Source organism: Patagioenas fasciata, chromosome 2 (assembly GCF_037038585.1).
Source record: "Patagioenas fasciata isolate bPatFas1 chromosome 2, bPatFas1.hap1, whole genome shotgun sequence".
Lineage (NCBI taxonomy): Eukaryota > Metazoa > Chordata > Aves > Columbiformes > Columbidae > Patagioenas > Patagioenas fasciata.
In genome coordinates this window covers 46,080,213-46,099,322 of record NC_092521.1, presented here as the reverse complement: position 1 = coordinate 46,099,322, position 19,110 = coordinate 46,080,213, and the positions used below count along the sequence as shown (strand labels likewise).

The window sequence follows — 19,110 nt, the reverse complement described above, 5'->3', positions numbered from 1 at the left end:
GCACATCAAAGCACACTCACAGCTTTGTCCATTTTGTGATGATTCTGGTTTCATCCTGTCTGGACTGGGAAATTAATTAAAAGCAATGGTAATATGTCAGAGAGTCAGCCAGGTGCCTGGGCTTGCTAGGATCATCCCCATTCAGTTACGTTGCTGTGCCCCACTGTAGCTGCAGCTGTAAATGTACAAAAATCATTGGAAAGTATACCTGTAAGTGCATGTCACATTTTTTCCTTGCCCTTTCCTCCTGCGACGAGGACAGTGAAAGAAAAAAACTTTTAAATAAGCATAAAAGGATGTCATATTAATGTCTGCATTCCACAGTGGGGTAAATGACCAGAAAGCAGAGAAGTTTTTTAGCACAGGCACACTGGTGTTCACGGAGATGGGCCGCTGCAACTTATAGGGTGACACCTTCACCATGCCAAGCCTGCAGAGCAGGACATCCATGCAAGCTGAGGGTACGAATGCCAGATAAGAGTGTTTAGTTTTCAAGCCTTTGCTTGTACTGATGTGTTGCAATTTAAAGAAAATAAAGTAGCAGTGATTTTGAGTTTGATCCAATTGCTGGCCTGATGACTTCTCCTGAATGTGTTTCCTGCTCCCAGTGAAGGCAGCCGTTAACATGTTTTGAGTTAGGTTTGGGTTTTTGTTTGTTTGTTTGTTTGTTTTAATTTATTAATCTTAGCCCTTAAAGATTGTGGTTGCAAAAACAAACAGCAACAACAAACAACATCATGTTACATGAAAGGGCCTGTTACTGTTCAGTAAGGGAAGAAAAACTCCAGACTAGCATCTTATTAGGAGTATATAAACCCTCCTTCATCTAGCCTTGCTTCATGTTCTCAGCAAAGCTCCTGCTCTAAGCTCCGGGGATCATGTAAATCCATTCTAGGTATTTTTTATTATTTTTTGCAATCCATATTTTGAAGACACTATTGTGGTTTTAAGGCATTTGTGTTTACAGCAGAATTTATGGATTCTTAAAAGTTTAATATGAGAAAATAAAAGGAGTCTTATTAAATTGATTCGTCAGGACAGAAGGAAGCAAAATACTTAGGAATATGCATTTCCTCTTAGGGAAAAAACCCAACCCTACAAATTCAGTAAAGAAGCCAAATGGAAGTGAGAACAAATATAGCATGAGGTTAAGAAGGCACCATGGAAGTGTAGAGGGTTAACCAGGAGGACCTCATGAGTGACCTCTAGTCAGGCAAGACTTGACCAAGATCTTTTAGCTCAGACTCACTGACTACTTGGGTCTTGCTTGAGTGTTGGATATAAAACAACACTGCAATAAGCACTGCCACCTGCAGAAGAGAATCAAAACTGCTTATTGTTAATAAAACTTCTTTAGTTTGGCAAGTGTGGGTTTTAGACAGCACAGCTCTGCCATGTCATATTGTCATCCTTGAAGGAAATGAGACAAGATCACTACTTTATTTTGGTATCTCTAAATACTTTGGGAAGAAGTCTGGTCTCTGTTGAATTCCTACCATAAATACACTTTGGGAAGACAGAGTGACAGTGACACAGGAGCCAGTATTGGATAATACTTACCTTAAATCCTATTCCTACTTACCCAGTTGTTTCTCAAACAGAGACAAAAGCAGCTACCCTCTTCTGGGGACCCTTCCACAGACTGGTTTTAAAAACTGCTTCTGCTCAGCAGCTTGCAGAAACACAGGTCTGGTTGTTCAGTGCCAAACTGGGCCAATTTTTCACTTGTCTCTACTTTGGCCTCAGTTTTAAAGCAATATTCTCACATAAAGTAACAGTGAAATATTCACAAGAAGAACCTACTACAGCGTACCTGCTCGTCATGAATAACGATCACTTCAGTGGTTTACCATTTATTAGTGTTCATGCTAAGTCTGCTACTCGGCAACTAAATTTTACAAGTAAATATTAACAAACTAGCTAGCAGGTTTCAGTGAATGAACACAAAGGTTCTGGCATCCAAACCAAATGCTTACTCTTTTTTGAAATGGCAAAAAATCAGTCAGTAGTGAAAAGGCTTTTTACCTTCATCTTAGAGCTATCAGCTTTCTAGAAAGCACTGTATAGTCAGAGTATTTGGTACAGACCTCCCAGCTGGGCTGTGATCACTGGAAGAACTATTATAATGAAAGACATGCAATCAACTCTGCATTTCATCCAGGTAAATGATGTGATTTGTCTGATGTTTCAGCTGAATATCTATCTTACTGTTTTAGTTGCAGTTACAGCTGAGGTCACAACTTGTCATAGGGGCACCCTGTTCTTAAGGTTTGCCAAAGCCTGAACTGAGTAAAGCTATGGCTTAGGTGAATGCCTCTCATTTTTATAAAGATTTTCTAAGCTCTTAGCCTGAGAACTGCTCTCTGTTCAACAAAGGTCATGCCTTTTCCCATTAAAGAGTGGCCCTAATACAGCTGTTATTCACAGCCTGGGACAGGATCTGCAACGTTTGACCTGTAGGTAAGTCTTTCTAGTAGTTACTAACACCAATTTAGTGAATAAAATGTTGACAAGTAAACCGTGCCCACTCAAAATGTGTCGAGTCTTTGCTCAAGTAACCTAAGAGAAACAGGTCTGGATCTACAGAGTCCTTTCAGGGCTTGGTGCTCATCAGGGCACATAATGCCTCTTGATTTCCTTCATTGTATTGTGTCATTCACATTGTATTACCATAACAATGACATCCTCTCACTGGTGGGGAGCAATAGAAGGCTAATAAAAAATCAGTATCCCTGTTAGTATTCTCATTCTGCCCAACAGAAGAAAAAAGTGGCCTTTTATAGTGACTAGGGTGGGCAGATGGCCTTCCTTAAGCAAAGATTAATTTTCACTTCTTTATATCATAAAAAGTAGCATCTAGCATGATGTACAAAGTGACAGCTAATAACCACATTTCTCTCTCAATTTTTTGACAACGGAATCCTCTTTCTAGTTCTAAAATATCAGTCTGAAGCTCCAGTGACAGTGATACAACAAAGTGCCACTCAAAGGTTTTCTGAAGTACTGAAACATCCCCAAACTGCCCGCAACACCTGAGCCACAGCATTTCACAGAGATTTTCCACAAACTCTTCAGCCCCAAAATATCAGGAATGCAATGACCAGCCAAAAGGCCAACAGGAATGAGAACTTTTCTGTATTATCATAAAAGTAATCATAACAGCCTGCTCCTTTGCATACTGTAGTAATGGGTCAAGACATTGATACCTTTGGGATCCCATCCAGAGGGGCCTTGGCAGGCTTGAGGAGTGGACCAATGTGAACCTCACGAAATACAAGGTCAACTGTAAGGTCCTGTACCTGGGTCAGGGCAATCCCCAGTATCAGTACAACTGGGGGATGAATGGATTAAGAGTGGAGAAGTACTTGGGATACTGGTGGATGAAAAATTGGACATGCACTGGCAATGTGCACTTGCAGGCCAGAAAAGCAATCCTATCCTGGGCTGCCTAAAAAAGCATGGCCAGCAGATTGAGGGAGATGATTCTCCCCCTCTACTCTGCTCTGGTGAGCACCCAGCTGGAATACTGTGTCCAGCTCTGGAGTCCCCAGTACAAGAAAAACATGGACCTGTTGAAGAAGGTCCAGAGAAGGACAAGAAGAATGTTCAGAAAGATGCAGCACCTCTGAAGACAGGCTGAGAGAGCTGGGGTTGTTCAGCCTGGAGAAGAGAAGGCTCTGGTTAGACTTTAATGCAGCTTGTCAATATATATAAGAAAAAAGTGTGTTTTTACCAAGGCCTATAGTGGCAGCCTAGTGGAAGGTGTTCCAGCCCATGGCAGAGGGGGTTGGACTAAGTGATCTTTAAAGGTCCCTTCCAACTCAAACCATTCTGATTCTACCAGGTTCTAAATGATTTGGTGTTTGAACCGCTGAACTTTAATCAATAACCGTGTGGTAGTTTTTTAATTGAGCATGATCTCAAGCCCTCCAATCAGCAATGTTTGTAAGGTAACACAGTGACAAAGAACATGGCAGGGACAATGGACAGGGTGTGCCACAGTCTTTGACACCCTAGTCCAAAGAAGAGGTTGGATTTCCACTGTCAGGATTTCCCCACATAGCAGAAGAAATCTGGACTCTACATACTGTAAACCATCACTATTAATAACTTTATTTTTAAAAAGGAGCAATTGTATGATTTTGTACTTTAGCACTAAGACTACTAAAGTTTTCCAAATGTGGACCTCAACTGTATGCTGCAAATTAAAGATACATATTAAACCTATAATTTTGTGGGTTTTTTTCTGTATAGTTTAATGTTTGCATTGAAAATAAAAAAAATGAGGTCGGACAAAGACATTAAAAAGAATTAGCCTGTGCCTCTAATTATTAGAGAACAGAACTGCAAGTAAAGCATGCCTTGTAGCTTGCAGTTTTCAAATATCAGGGGCAGCAATGAACACTGATAAGGCTGCCTGCTGGCTGGGGCACTCAGGGCTTTTCTCAGCTAGAGGCTATTCCCCTGCATAGCAAATCCTTCGCACACTGCTACAGAATATGAGGGGAAATAAATAGGTCAACCTTTTGGCGCTGAAGCACTCTGAGTTTGCAATCACAAATGAAATTAATTCAAAACAGTTAAATAGAGACAGGTTTGAAAAATTAGTAATTTACCCTTTCTATTTTTTTGCCAGTTTTTCCTAGTGCTTTTCCTGCTATGAGTGCTTCACTGTGTCGTGACTGAGTGTAAAAAACAAACCAGCAACAAGAACTGATTAGAAACCCTACAATAACAAAACAGGAGCCTTACTCTCCTGTTTCCAGAGGAGTAGTATTAGGAAAAACTTCAATTAAAAATTATTTTCTAGAAACTTTGAAAATTCAGCAACACTGTGACAATGTTTTGTTTTGTTTTTTTAATTAGCTACTGTGATCCACCTCCCTGCTAAGTCAAGGGTTGACCAGGCTCTCAGGGAAAACAAGGACAATCCTATCTGTGCACAATTGGTAGACTGGATCCTTCTCCCAGTCCTCCTTACACCATAATTTTATAGTTGGCTTACCACAGCAAAGGTGTACTTCCAAATCAAATTATATGTTTATAGAGTCACAATAATTAGAACTCATTTAAATTGTGTTTCAAGACATTATTAGAAAAGGGAATAAAAAACTTTGCATAAAAAAATCCTTCCCCACACTCAGAGAAGTTAACTGAATTAGGTGGCACAACGTAAAGCTTCTATTCATAAAGAAGTTATTAATTTTACAGCCTTTCCAGCTCCTTTGTGTTCCCCTTTTCAGTGGTGAAAAAGAGATTTAAGTAGGTTATTTGGGTTAGAGTAAAAAACCATTTCTGCACCGTCTTCTCCAACATTTGATCCAGTCCTGAGGACAGCATAGCAGAAAAAAAAATGAAAATCCCATTCTTGGACTTTATGTCCTGCAGTTGGCACATCTGGAGTGCAGTTTACAGGGGCAGGACATTGCAAAGGAGTCAGCATACCTGTTTTGGGCATTCATGGATTGTATGACCTCAAGCAATTCCTTTGCCTTTTGTGTTTGATTTTTTTTTTTTTTTATATAGCTCACCATATGACATCATCCTCAGCAATAAAACATGGGGTGGGCTGGAGAGGGATGTGTGTCCAAAGTGACCCTTGCTTGGGGAGCAGCTGGGCATGATTCTGCTGGTGGGAGGTGGTGAGTCATTGCCTTTGCATCACTTTTTCTTTTTTTATTCTTATTAAACACTTATTAAATTGATCAATTTTTTTTTTTCCCTTGCTTTTCCCCTTCTGATTCCCTCCCTGTGCCACCTTGGGGAGTGATTGAGTGACAGGGTGGGGGCTTCCCTGCCAGCCAGGGACAACCCACCGCAGGCTCAAACTGCTGTAGGCCATGGGCATGCATTTAGAAAGCATTGCTATACGCTTGCTCCATTCTTCTGCTCTGTTTTATCAGCTACATATTTATCTCTTGTATTTATTATGAGAGCCAGGATGGAGGCTGTGCAAAAAACCGGTCTTGCCCACTACAACCATTTTATATTCTTAAATACTTACTCCAGTAACCATCTATGCAGCAATGCTAGATTTCTGCAACTATTTCAGAATTTATTTATTTTCATGTGCTTGTAACTTTTTCAATAGTGCTTGGAGTTAGGGCTAGATCCTCACTCCAGGATCTACTGAGATCGGCTTTTCTTCATACAGAAAAGCATGTCTTCCTCATTAACGCCTTACAAGCCACTAAAGGCCAGATTCAAAGGAGTATTGAGAAATTTATGGGAAGCTTTTAACACAGTGCTAGGAACTTGAGAGAAAGGAAATTGTTCCTTATTTCAGTGGAGTTTTACCAACAAAACTTACTTCCACTTAAACTGTACTCAGCATGGACTCAGAATATACAACAAGAATATCCAATCCCTTCAGTATAACTCTGTTTTTCAATAACTTTTATAGCGATGGTCACATACATGTTCATCTGCTTTTCCTCATTCAGAAAATTCATTCTCTATACACGATGGGCAGCTTTCAAACTGTCAAACACTTGCTTACCTACATATTGTCTTTCTGTAGCTTTTGGTACTCACCATGGCTGATATGGCAGTGTTCTCCTTTGATGACAGGCAGCACAGTGCCAACGTGGAAGAAAACTTTTGACTTCAGATCTCTTTTCATGTGTTCCGACTCCAATTTCCCAGCTGACATCGAAAGCAGTAAACAAATCTGGTTAGTTGCTAAGCTGGTCAGACTGTCCACTCCCACAGCCTACGGTTGCATCTAAAGCTGTTACCCACAGTTTCTTGCCCTATCAATGAAATCCATCCTGGAAATCAAGGAGAGAAGAGAGAAGAATGGATAAATGACTTTGTCTTCCCAGTGTGGATGTAAGCCTAAAGAGACTCAACCCACTGAGGTCATGGTCAAGTTTGGTACTTCACTCTGGGTGGGAACACCTTGAGGACTGGAGGTATTAGAGGTCTTAGAGGACATCTCCCAAGGAAACTCCAAAATAGTTGGGAAAATGTGAGACTATCCCAAGGAAGCCCAGCACCTGTCAGTCTGCACTGATGAAGTTCTGTAGTGAGACAATCAATTTGAAGAACTGGTGTAAGAAAGATACTGGTTATAAGGATCACACTTTTCTGAAGGCAGCCTTAAGCACTCATACTCATGGGACATGTCCATGCTGGAAGGGACTGGCCTTATCCTAACAGCAATACTTAGGCTGAGGTGATCAGGCATTGATTACAGAAGATACGGGTAAGAAAAAGAAAAAAATCTCAGAAGATAATTCTGGATGCCTGACTCAGTCTATAGCTAGAGCGAGCACTTCTCCACCTCCAACTGCACCTTTATTTCCTTAGGAAGTCCAAGGGAGGCAAAGAGTAGGTGGCTTTGAGACCTATTCTAGATCCAAGAGGTCAAATTTAATTGCAATTCTTGGTTCTAGACTTGCACACACAAAAGGGGACTGATGTCTATGGTCTCTCCTTCACAGAATGGGATTGAATTTCAGTAGCCTCTTAGAAGAAGAGGAAGTTAAAACTACAGCTGAATCTATGATTGTTCTAAATAAGGGAGGAATAAACCCAGTGCTTAGAGCAGGAAACAGTTATAGAGTAAAAACCTCATCAGTCTGCTGGAATTTTTTATAAATTCAGGACTGAAATCTAAATGACTGTATGAGCCTTTAGAGAAGGACATCGATGGCTCCTATAATAGGTGGCCCTAAATATTTCAGAGAAAAAAGTCAGAAGAAGAGGATGTATGTGCTATAGAAGACATAAACTATCAAGGTAGGCTGGGGGTGGAGCAGGAAAAAGGGGAAACTAACCATAGGCCTTGAAGGTCATATGGTGACCCCCAACATTGCTACTTCTCTCTCAAGAGGAGTAACTGAGGAAGAGGAAAGAGGAGTCAGAGGGTAGAACACTGAAGTAAATATCTTACCTCCTCTTACTCTAGTCTCTTGTCCTTACCTGGATTTAGCAAGACAGCTTGGAAAGCAGTGATGCTACCCAGTTGAGAAACATTCCTGGTTGGCAAATAGCCTCTTAGACAAACCTCTGATTGTTGCCTGCTTGACACTTTGAGGCACACTGTCCTGCAAAACAGGACTAAGCAAGCCTGGAAACCTAGGCATAGTTGTCACTCTCTTCACTGGTGGAAAATGTACACTGGAGCTCTTCTTCCTATGAGGCCCAAGCAGTAACCTGGCACAATGTACCTGCTTCCCTCCTGGTGTGCAAGAGATAGAAGAAGCTGTAGATAATTGTAAGTGGAAGAGAGGAAAATGGCACCTGGTTCTTAACAGACTTTTGAATGCCTGGTGAGACAAAAGCTGAGGGAATCACACATCTATGGTACAGACAAGCTATAGGCTTTCACAAGCGTGGTAAGACATCAGGAGCAAATGCATTGCTCAGGCGATAGGTAGCAACCAGCAAGAATTTGCAACAATATTCTTGTAACCAAGAACAAATGGCTTTAAAAAGACATCCAATAGATTTCTAGAGAATAAATGTATGGTGGTAAAATGCTGTTGTCTCCAGCCAACTTAAAATTATAAAATGCTAGTGATTGGATCTCACGATTTATGGACCACCCACTTCTGCTCTTACTGAGGAAATTCTTCATTAATGCGAAGCTCCAACTAGATCAGCCTAATCGATTGACTCACTAATTTTGAGAACAGAGGTTTGGATGTCCGCACGAATTGGACCAGAAGGCCCTTTTTCCTGTTTAAAGACATTTATAGCTTTAAAGGCTACATCAATTTAAATGTTATAATGTTTCACAATCATGTATTTAAACACAGAAATCTGTTTATTTACCCAAACAAAACAGAGGAAATGATTCCAGCCCTCAGGTTTTGAATTCTCGTTTAAATATGTGAACATCAGTCCACAACTTAGAGATGTTTGTCTATCTATGTACCTCCAAAATACTCATATTTCATAGGCTTTTTCACATTAATATTCACCAACAGTATCACAAAAGTTCTTTTTCTTTTACATATCTGTAAGCAACAGTAATTCTAGAAACACTAGAGAAAAAAAAGCATAGCAATGTCCACAGTTACAAGAAAAAGTGCACATTACTTGGTCACAATCACAGTCATTACTTGGAAAACTATATGTAACAAGTAGATATAAAATATCACTGATGCCTTAAACTCATTGTCAAAAATGGAATTACATAAAATTTTGTACATGAAATAAGGCAAATTTAGGAATGCACAAGAAACTTGTTATTCAACAAAAGCTAAACAACAGAACAGATAGTACAGTAAGCATAAACTAAAGTACTTTTTCTATATACTTAAAAATAAGCCTGCCATAGTGCACAAAGAAAACACTATTAATGTGTAATCAATATTATAAAATAAGAAATAGAGGGGTTGGGAAGAGTGGGGGAGGGGAAAGAAGACTTTTATTATAGTTGCAGCTGCATCCATTTACAGTTTTGTACAGGTTTTAGCTAGGCCTGGGAATTCTACAAGTCATATCAAGAAGTGTCATTGACCTTCCTCCATAAGAATTTTGCTTAAATTAAGGAAAACAAAATAAATACACGCAGGAGTGCAAATTTTCAGATTGTCACTTGCAACCTCTTCACATTCATCATCCACGTCCAATCACAACTAGAGGGACTTGTATAGGACAGCAGCAGTGATCATGGAATTAGATGAGCTCACCGTAAGAAATCAATTTATCTTTTTTTTTTTTCCCTCAATGATATGTCTTTTTTTTTTTTTTTTAAGAAAAAACCCCTCAACTCTTTATTAATTGCTAATAAAGCTGCAATATATTACAGAATGGAGTTGAGAATGGTATGAATGCAGGAAATGCATGCTTCCTTTGGAAGGTATTCTGTAGATGACAAGTTACAGTACACGGGGGAAGAATTATCCAGCATCAAGAGTTACTCGTTGTAGAAAGAATATGAAGTTGGGGAGAAGGGCACAGTCAGGGGTTCAAGAGAGGAAAGGGGGACTTACAATAGTTCCTCAAAACATTTTCAGGACCAGTGAAAAAGTTTACCAAAGTAAAAACAAAAAATCTTGAATGAAAACAAAAATCTTTTGTTTTGTTTTTTTATAAAAATTACATTTTTTTAAAATACAAGATCCTTTTAATTGCAATTGTGCCCTGTAGCAACAGGACATTTGGCAACGTTTTGCCATATACTGCAGCTTTAAGTCCAATGAGTCAGTATCACATTCCACTAATATTGCACTTGGATCTTGAACCATTTTTTTTTAAACCATCACAGCATCTTCTGTTTCCTCCACTTGTTAGAACGAGTTAATTTCTAGCCACTTTTTCGATATTTATGCTGACACACTAAAACAAAAGCAATAGGCTGGACACAGTAAAGTACCTCAGAAATACCAGAGGTCGTAGTTCACTTGAAGCACCTTAACACATCACTTTATGGATCAAGAACAGTGTGGCATTATGGTAATTAACTCTCCTAAAAGACTGTGCAGTAACTGAAGTGTGTGCTCTGGGAAATCAAAATGTCATTAGTGGAAACTCTGAGATAAGACCAGGCCAGTGCGAAGGTCATGACTCAGTTCTGCTGCAAAATAAGGTTTTCCAGTTCATCTGCAGAACGCAATAAAAACGCGGCTGATTCTCGGTACCCTGCCACCAGCTGCCTCACTGCATTTATTTCAGTCGGACTCAGCTGGGGTCTAGAGCTGGAACTACTGGAGGATCCAGAGCTGGTTGCTAACTGCCTCTTCATACTGAGATCTGTTGGACCTGCAGATAACAAAGGAAAAGAAGAGAAGCTTCAGAACTCGCTGCCAGAGACGTTTCACAGGTTTGTAGCTACAAATGCGGAGTAGCAAAATCTGCTCTCAGCTGAGCGTCAGTCAGAAGTAGCACAGACAAGAAATTACTGTACAGCTACCAGTTGCCTTGATAGGGACCACAAAAATGTATTTGTATATATGACAGATACCCTTTAAGTTCTGTTTATGTAACACAAGGGGCAAGTCTGCTGCCAGTAGAAAATCAGCCTTTAGGGGTATCCCAACAGTGCAAGCTGCTCACACCCCAAGACTGCCCTGGGATCTGACACTGGTGAGTGGCAGAAGGTTCATTTCCTGTGCCTCCCCCAGCTCCAGCTGCCACCATAGCCCTCATGGCAATTTGCACACTTGCAGTTTTTATCACAGAATCTTAAACTTATGTTCCCAAGGTATCTATTTGCACGTTTTATGCTTCAATCAGCATGCGGCCAGATTGTGAATCCCTTACAGATGTAGATAAATGGCCATTCACATTACTAGCCTTGACGCCGTGTGATCACTTAGATAAATAGGCTGGTGACAATGTGGCTGCTACAGTGAGGACACTGTCATCTGCAGGGGCTGCATACAGCTGGCAACATATCTCAAGGACCTTGTAAGGCCTGAAAACTGACAAGAGAATCTGCAGCCATCACCATGTTGCGTTGGCAGCTTAGACCAATACATTTAGCACTTCTCATCAAACAATATTCTCAAGACCATGTGTGCTGCGTGCAGAAGACGGCACTCCTGAGGGAAGTCTGCAGGTTACTGCCATCAGCAAAACCATCTGCCCTCATGAAGTTTGGCTTTGCGTGGAATTTCCCTGGTCATTTGACCATAGTTATTAATCAGCTAAGATGCAGGTTGCTTTGATGTTTGCATTTTCCACTTAACACATTTTTTCTTCCTGGGTGTAAATTTAGACAGGTGGAACTGGACTGAGGACTTTTTTAGACACAGAAGGCTACAGATGGCAAGTATACCTATCTAGCAGTTTATTATGTGAAAATCTGGAAAAACACTGCTCATTCATTTTGACAGTGTAACAAACCTACGCTTCTGGCAGGCAGAAAATCAGACTAGCCTGATCTCAGTCTTAACACTCTCCTGGAAACTGGGATCAGGTTATCCAAAGAGATGTATCTTGCTTTCCTATGAGAAAAATATCACTGTTCAATTTCATCTGGACAATGTATGTCACTGCCAAAGCTTTCTCAGCATCGGTTTAATGAATGGACCTTGCTTCCTGAAAAGATTTTAAAATTTAGCATATTGAACTGCAGAATACAGAACACATCAACTCACACTGCAGAAGTTCTCCTAAATATTCCCAATAGAAACATGAGATTCAAAATGATTCTCACTATCCTAAGCACTAATGGAAAGAAATTTACTGATTTCCAGAAGCTGAAGGTCTGGTCATAAACCTTACTTATTTTTCTGTCTTTTATGTTTACTCAGAGCTACAGCTGAGACGGCAAAGAATGTGGAGACTGCCGTGTCCCCACACTCACTGAAGTTAATGAAAATCTCCCCTTGAGTGAATGAAAGTAGAGCTGGGACTATGAAAAGAAACTACTCAAACAGAAAGGGTCCTTTTAGATTTTACTTCCTACCATGCAACGAGCATGAACAGCACTTAGCCTTACAACTCTATTATCCAGTTTTACACCAGCATAAATGAACTGACTTCTAAATGACTTCTAGTGTACAAAGGATAAATAAAAGGACAATTAGCTCAGTGAATTTGTTTCAGTGTGACCGCACGCTGCAGGGAAACCATCACAGTGTGAAGAAGCTCAGAGGATATTTCTAAGTAAAATCTTAACCCAGCACAGGGAGGAAGGGTATACAAATCATAAAGCCAGCTGGGCTGAATGGTTCTAAGAAGCCATTAGAGACTTCTATATTTATTGAGGCAGTAGTGAAAAAGCTACCACTGACATATTGAGGGCATTGTGCTCCATATGAACCTACTTTAACTTTTATATTCTTTCCTTGACTCTCATTCATGTCACAGCCAAAACCAGACACACAATATATTGCAGAACAGAGCTTCTGTGGCAGACCATGTCTTTTTCTGAAACAGAACTGAAGAGCTTTTCTCATTGGTAATTCCAATTTTTAAGTAATTGAATAGGCTATTCTTTTACTCATAAGCAGAAAATACACAGAAATGTGCTTTCTTATATCTCTGAGGTTTTCCTTACAAAAACTGATGACACAAAGTAAAAGCATTGATTTTAAAGGAAAACTAGGAGAAGCTGAGATACCCAGAATTCGTAAATTGGTGTAACTCCTCACAAGTCTATAGGGTCACAGTGATTTACACAAACTAAATATCTGGCCCTGTATTTCTAGATGTCTGGATTAACTCTTCAGAGTATATATCTTTGAATCCTTGAAGGTACTGGAAATAAAGTTTTGTGCAAGTACAAATCTGCAGCCTGCATACACCAGGAACCATAATGTCCCAGAACTTCTCTTGGTCTGAGAGACTTCTGTATACAGAGTTCTTGTATACAAAAGAAATAAGAAAACTTGGATTTTAACTTACCTCAGCTGCTTCAAACAACTGGTTTGTTTTTTTTTTTTTTAATTTCTATACACTAGAAAAAAAGGATTTTACTTCACTCCTGAACTCCTGCCTTGTACTTAACAAGTCACAGTGCTGTCCTCCTTCCCCTCAAAGACCCCTGAGCAAAAAAGCAAAGAAACACACACACAAAAGTGTTCCTGGTTGTGGTTTCAGGACAGTAAGTACACACGTGCTTTTTGAGGAAGGGAAGCTGCAGGTGCTGACAGAGAGGTGAAGAGAATGAGAACAAGCCATGCTTGCTGTGGTGATAAGGATTTTAGTTCTTCTTTTAATTGTTTTATGTGAGCTCTACAACTCACCTCCAAAGCTTGGCTATGATAGCCCAAGGTTTATATCTTGAAGAACACCTCCTGCAGACTAGCCCCAGCATGTGTTATACAGGTCTCATCTTTTAATAGCTATGATAGACACTAGCAGTATTACTGATTCTTGAAGGTTGTCCTGGCTGCTATAGGCTAAAAATCCTATAACTTACCGATAGCTTCATGAGTCATAACTGGTTGTTCAGAAAATAAGGAATAAATGCATCTTATTCTTATAGTGTAGATTTTTCCTGTGTAATTTTATGCAAATCAGCTCCTGAAACACCAGAACCTCAATCTTACTCATAAATATCCACCACATTTCTTGAAACAGACAAATAAATCATAGATATTCTGAAGGCTTAAAATAGCTGGTTAAGGTAGACACTTCATGTACCTCTGTCTTTAGAAGCCATCACTACAGATGGCTAAGTTTGGAGAAAGCTGAACAGCTTCACCACCATTTCTTTTAAAACTACCCTTACTTTAAATAGAACTATATCCTTAACATACTTATAATTATTGATTAAGCTGCCAGTCTTCACAGGAACAAGTAAGTGTATCCTTATACAAACAGAAATCTGGATATTTTTGCAATGAATTTTGCAGTGTCCGGTTCCTCCAAGGTAATACTGCACATTTTAGCTTATGGCTTACTATCTTGGAGTACTTCAGAACAATTAAAAATCTTGATTGCAAACATTATTAGGTTCCACAATATCTGTGTGTGCAAGCAAAGACTAAGCATATATCACAGAGATGAAGGCAGGATATTTATTTACTTCCCTTAATGCATACTATTATAACTCACAATTGTCACCTCCTGTGTTTTGATAAAAGCACAAAATTCTCTTAAGCAGTGGGTTAAACAAATTGCTGAGACAGATCTTTTCTTCTATACTTTTTCAGAAGACTTAAGTATCGTTCCTCTGCCTCTTGCCAAGGCCACCTGATTGGCACTTTAACACGGGAATATTTTTTATTTACCACCTCAGTCCAGTTATATTGACCTAATTTCCCCTCTGAGGTGAAATTGTTCTTGTTGGAGCCACATCAAGCTGAATATAAGTCTGACACCCCACTCTTCATGTGCTAGACAATCATTTATCAAATTAGCTGTTAGGAATATCTGCCATTAAACACACTGTGGGACAAATGGCTTTTCTGTAAATTGCAAGACTTAAATGGAACTAGCTATTGCCTCATGCACTACTCATTAGCACCATGATTTATATCAAACTCCCAAATATGGGTCAGATGTAGATGTACTGCTACTGATTGCTTAGACATTATCAACTGTCTCAGCAAAAATCCCTTAAGAATTGTATGCTGTCACTGGGTAGCTACCAACCATATAATTAACAACTACTGAAAGAATAATAAATGTGTCAAAGACTCTCAAAATGGTTATCACTATTTCAGCTAATAATTTAGAATAACAAAAATAATTTTAAAGAGCTATATGTGCTTAAGCATATATGCTTCTACATTTTCATTAAGCAACTTTTTTCATCAGTGAAGAGGTAAAAAGAAGTGGCACTTATTTATACAAAAGTACATTTGCCCATGCTTTGAAATCTCTCTTGTGTATCATTTCAATTGCAGCTATTCTCCTCTCCCCGTTTTCCCCATGAGTGGCTTTAGAAGTATGTACTAAATTCTTATACACTCCAATAAAACTAAATAGAAACAACTATCAAAGTATGCTACTTTTTCCAAATCAGAAGTATTTACTATTGTAATAATGTTTCATTGTGATATTATGCATCTGCCAATGTTTCTTTTCCTCCTGCCTTCAAACAGAGAGCAGATGTGACTAAAACTATTGTTTCAAGTGCCAGGAGATCTCGCATCAAGAAAACAGGGACTAATAAATTGGAACTTTTAAGCTGCTTTCTCCCTTTTACAACTTTCCCTCTGGAAAACATGCCTTTAGTTAGTTTAGATAGCACAAAAAAACCTGCTGGGTTGCCTGAGGAAAGAGACATGAAAACACAGAACTGCCTATAGCCACTGAAAATTATGCATTCTCAACAATCAGCAAACACATTGGTTTGTAATGAAATGATTATGTGAGGTCCTCCAGTAATGCTTCCTACCCACCATAGGAGATTAATTATGTGGCCTACACTGCTCTTGCCTTGATGGCTGTCCCCTGAGCTTTGTGCAAAGCTGGAAAAGTGAGATACTGGCCAGTACATCCACAGACATTGCCTCACCATTTCTATGGTGGGAGCAGACTAACACTTGCATATGTCCTGTATCTGACAATTTGAAGAGGAGGAGGAAGGGGGAAGTGGAATGTAGGGATGATCTTAATAAAGAATTCAGCCAGTATTTCGCAGTGAGAAATTCCTACCTTTGCCACAACATAGGTCAAACCATTTAATTTCTCCCAACCCCACATTTTGCCCTTTTTTTAATTGGAACTTGAACACACTCTCTCATGTTCCCAGCTCTATCAGTCTTGTTCTGTGTCTCTTTATGCCTCAGGCTCCAGCTGTGTTAGATACAAGTTGTTTTGTCTCCACTCTCTCTCTCCACTTTGATGTCATCAGGGTAGCACTGAGAACAGAAGACGGTGCAAGAGCAGACCTAGAAAGAGCTGGAGAGAGCAACCACAGCAAAAATCCCATTCAACCCCTACATCATGGCCAGCCATGCTGTGGGTACCTTTAAGAATTAGCTACATACTGGATATTCTCAGCTGGATTATTATTTTTTTTTCCCTAGTCTATTGCCAAGAAGCCTGCACTGATCATGTAAATGCAAAGACTTTACAGAAGGTTACAGCTTCACCAAATTCACAGCGCAGAAATGAGGCACCCTTCCTACTGTCACATGTGAAAGTGGACAAGAGTGCTTGGCGCTCCGGTCCCTGCCCCAGAGCAGCACAGCCATGCTGGTCACTGGAGCTCAGCAGCATCAGCTCCAGGAGCTTCCCCCAACTACCCTGTCGTGTTCCGCAGGGCTGCACTGCCTGAAGGACCAGGAGGCAGAAGGACCAGGAAGGCACATGGGTAAGACGCCTGGCCAAATCGGGGAATGGCTGGGAGAGCACAGCCATTGTGGGCTTCTGGAAAGGAGCAGCAGGGAGAGGGGACCAGTGTGGTGGCAGTCCAGCAGCTACTGGCTGGACCACAGGGCCATTGGTCATGGTCTGCGGGCCCACCTGTGGGAGAGGAGGTTGAAAGAAAAGCCTGCAAGGGCTCAGGATTTGCCTGTGGTGTGAACATGTTCATATTCGGCAGGAGGACTCACCTGAGCTGGAAGGGGACTGGACGTTTGTGGTGCCTGGGATGCAGTGCTGAGTTGCAGCTGTGGTGGAGGTAGGCTGCAGATCTGTGTAGAGAAACAGAGACACAACAGCTGCTTTATCTTACCGTGACATGAGGGCATGTCCTGCATGGCCAGTCTGCCATCGAGTCTGAAACACCTTCCCTTTTTACACAATGAGAAATGACTGACATTAGTGCCTAGAAAAACAGTCAAGAATGCAGAAAAAGCAGTCCCAAATCAGCTCCAGGAAACCCAGCAATGGCAGCAGAAACACTCTCCACAACTCTTAGGGAAAATGGACCTCAGGAAACCAAGTAGCTGTGGAGAGCAAGGCTCTGACAAGGCTGCCTTGGCTTCAGAGAGTGCTTGACAGCTGATAGTCATCGGGAGAGGGTGGACAGTGACCTACAGGACAGAAACACGTGGGTAGACAGGGTGATCCCACTCTTTCAGGAGAGGCTCAGGCAGCATGCAGAGCCATTGATGCTTCTGGCAGCAGCAAGGGACTTTGCTCCCAACAGAGCACCTTGTCTCCTGTTCTCCTCCACCTGCCCTCAAGCTGGATGTCCCTCCAAGCTTGGTCCAGATGTGACAGAGCAGGGCCAGCTGAAGCCCCTGTGGCTGGCTAAGGGCTGGCAAAATAGATTTTGTTTACACCCACTAGGATACTACATCCTCGAGATTCTCCATTCAGTTCTCTAGCAGGAATTGTACTAGCCTTAAAAAAAGAGAGACATGAAAATCCACCCTCCTCAACGAGCAGCTCTCCTTTAACACCTACAAGAATCGCGGACAATGTGCCCAAAGGCTTCTCCCCAGCCCACGTACAGGCTGACAGAGGCTCTGTCAACCCACAGGTTGCTTGGTGACGGGGTGAAGCTTTCCAGCCAAGCTGGCTAGGCCTAAAGGTTTTAAAAGCAGGGGGGAAAGAGACCTTGGTGCTGTAAGCCCAAGCCTTTTCCTGCTGTGCTTTTTTCCTGCCCACAATAAAGGAGGAGTCACTGTACAAGCTGTTGCATTCTGATTGCTCATATTGAGTAGTTGCATGAAGGTTTGCCCCATAAAGTTGTGTAAGGAGCTAATTATAGTTCTGTAATTAGCCGTGTGGAAGGACAGGCTGAGAAGGGAAGAAATGTGACAGGAGGCACAGAGAGGTCCTGAGTTAGAGCCACCAAACAGACACGCAGACAGCTAAGTCTGTAAGATGGGATCAGAGTAGGGATGAACTTTATAGGAGAGGAAATGACCAAATTTAACGAGTCACAGCACACAAAATACAGGCATCAGTTGGGTTACTAGACAGGAGAGCTAATTGGACATTGTAATTATATTACTGTGGGGGAAGGTCCAGAAAAAGATATTCAGTCAGAGAGTTTTAGCTAGCTTTTCCAACTTTTTTCTTTTTTAGCAGATACAAAAAAAAAAAACGGACTGTATTTGTTTATACATACATCCTGACTGAGATGTACATTTATTTTAACACTAGAGGAACATTTGTAAATCCGACAAGAACATTTGATGGATTACTAAAATGAAAAGGAAATGCATTCTTAAATTACTTCTTAGGTCTTGAAAACAATTTGCAAGCAAATATCCTGTTCTCCAGAGAGGAAACTCATTAACCATCGTAATAGCCTTGCTTATGTTTGGAACAAGAGTTCTTGAAACACAATAACGGTTGCAAACAACTGTCCTGTGAAGTCCGTCAGGAGAGCAATGGTTACCCCTCTCAACTGCAACTCCATCAGCTCCTGTTAGTCTGCAAATTGAAAAGCAAATATCCATAGACATATCAGAGGGGACTGACTGTTCCCAAGGAACTGGCCTCCAAGTCCTCCTGTTTCTCCAGTAAGGAAACTAGCTCAGGGAGCCAGAGCACTTTACTCTCAAAACCCAAGAGATAATTAGGTTGGCTACTGATTGTTTTTGTGTCAATGAAACTAAGAAAGTGATGGAGTTGACTTTGCACAATTTTCCTAATGATGTTCCTGAAATGGCAGGTGGGTCACAAACCAGCAGCCAGCTAGACTGTTAGCATCAACAGCTGGTTTTCAAGTGCTGGCACACAGGCTTTCAGTTCGTGGAGCTTACGTGCTTTGGATCCTGTAGGATACCTGTGGAGAAGATGGACACCTTTGTACAAGACGGACACCTTTGCACAATGTCTCAACATTGCACA

General features: G+C 40.8%; 1 protein-coding gene across 5 annotated transcripts in view; it reads right to left on the bottom strand.

The window, feature by feature from the left end:
- Window positions 1-8,754: 8,754 nt before the first annotated feature.
- Window positions 8,755-19,110, bottom strand: part of NOL4 (nucleolar protein 4) — a 193,959-nt gene continuing 183,603 nt past the window's right edge. For all 5 annotated transcript variants that reach the window (XM_065830303.2, XM_065830302.2, XM_065830301.2 and 2 more), the window contains 2 exons: window positions 16,914-16,994; window positions 8,755-10,716 (listed from right to left, as the gene is read on the bottom strand). In XM_065830303.2, the coding sequence (XP_065686375.1) occupies window positions 10,523-10,716; window positions 16,914-16,994 (275 nt within the window). In that variant the 3' untranslated portion in view covers window positions 8,755-10,522. The remainder of the gene's footprint in view (window positions 10,717-16,913; window positions 16,995-19,110) is intronic.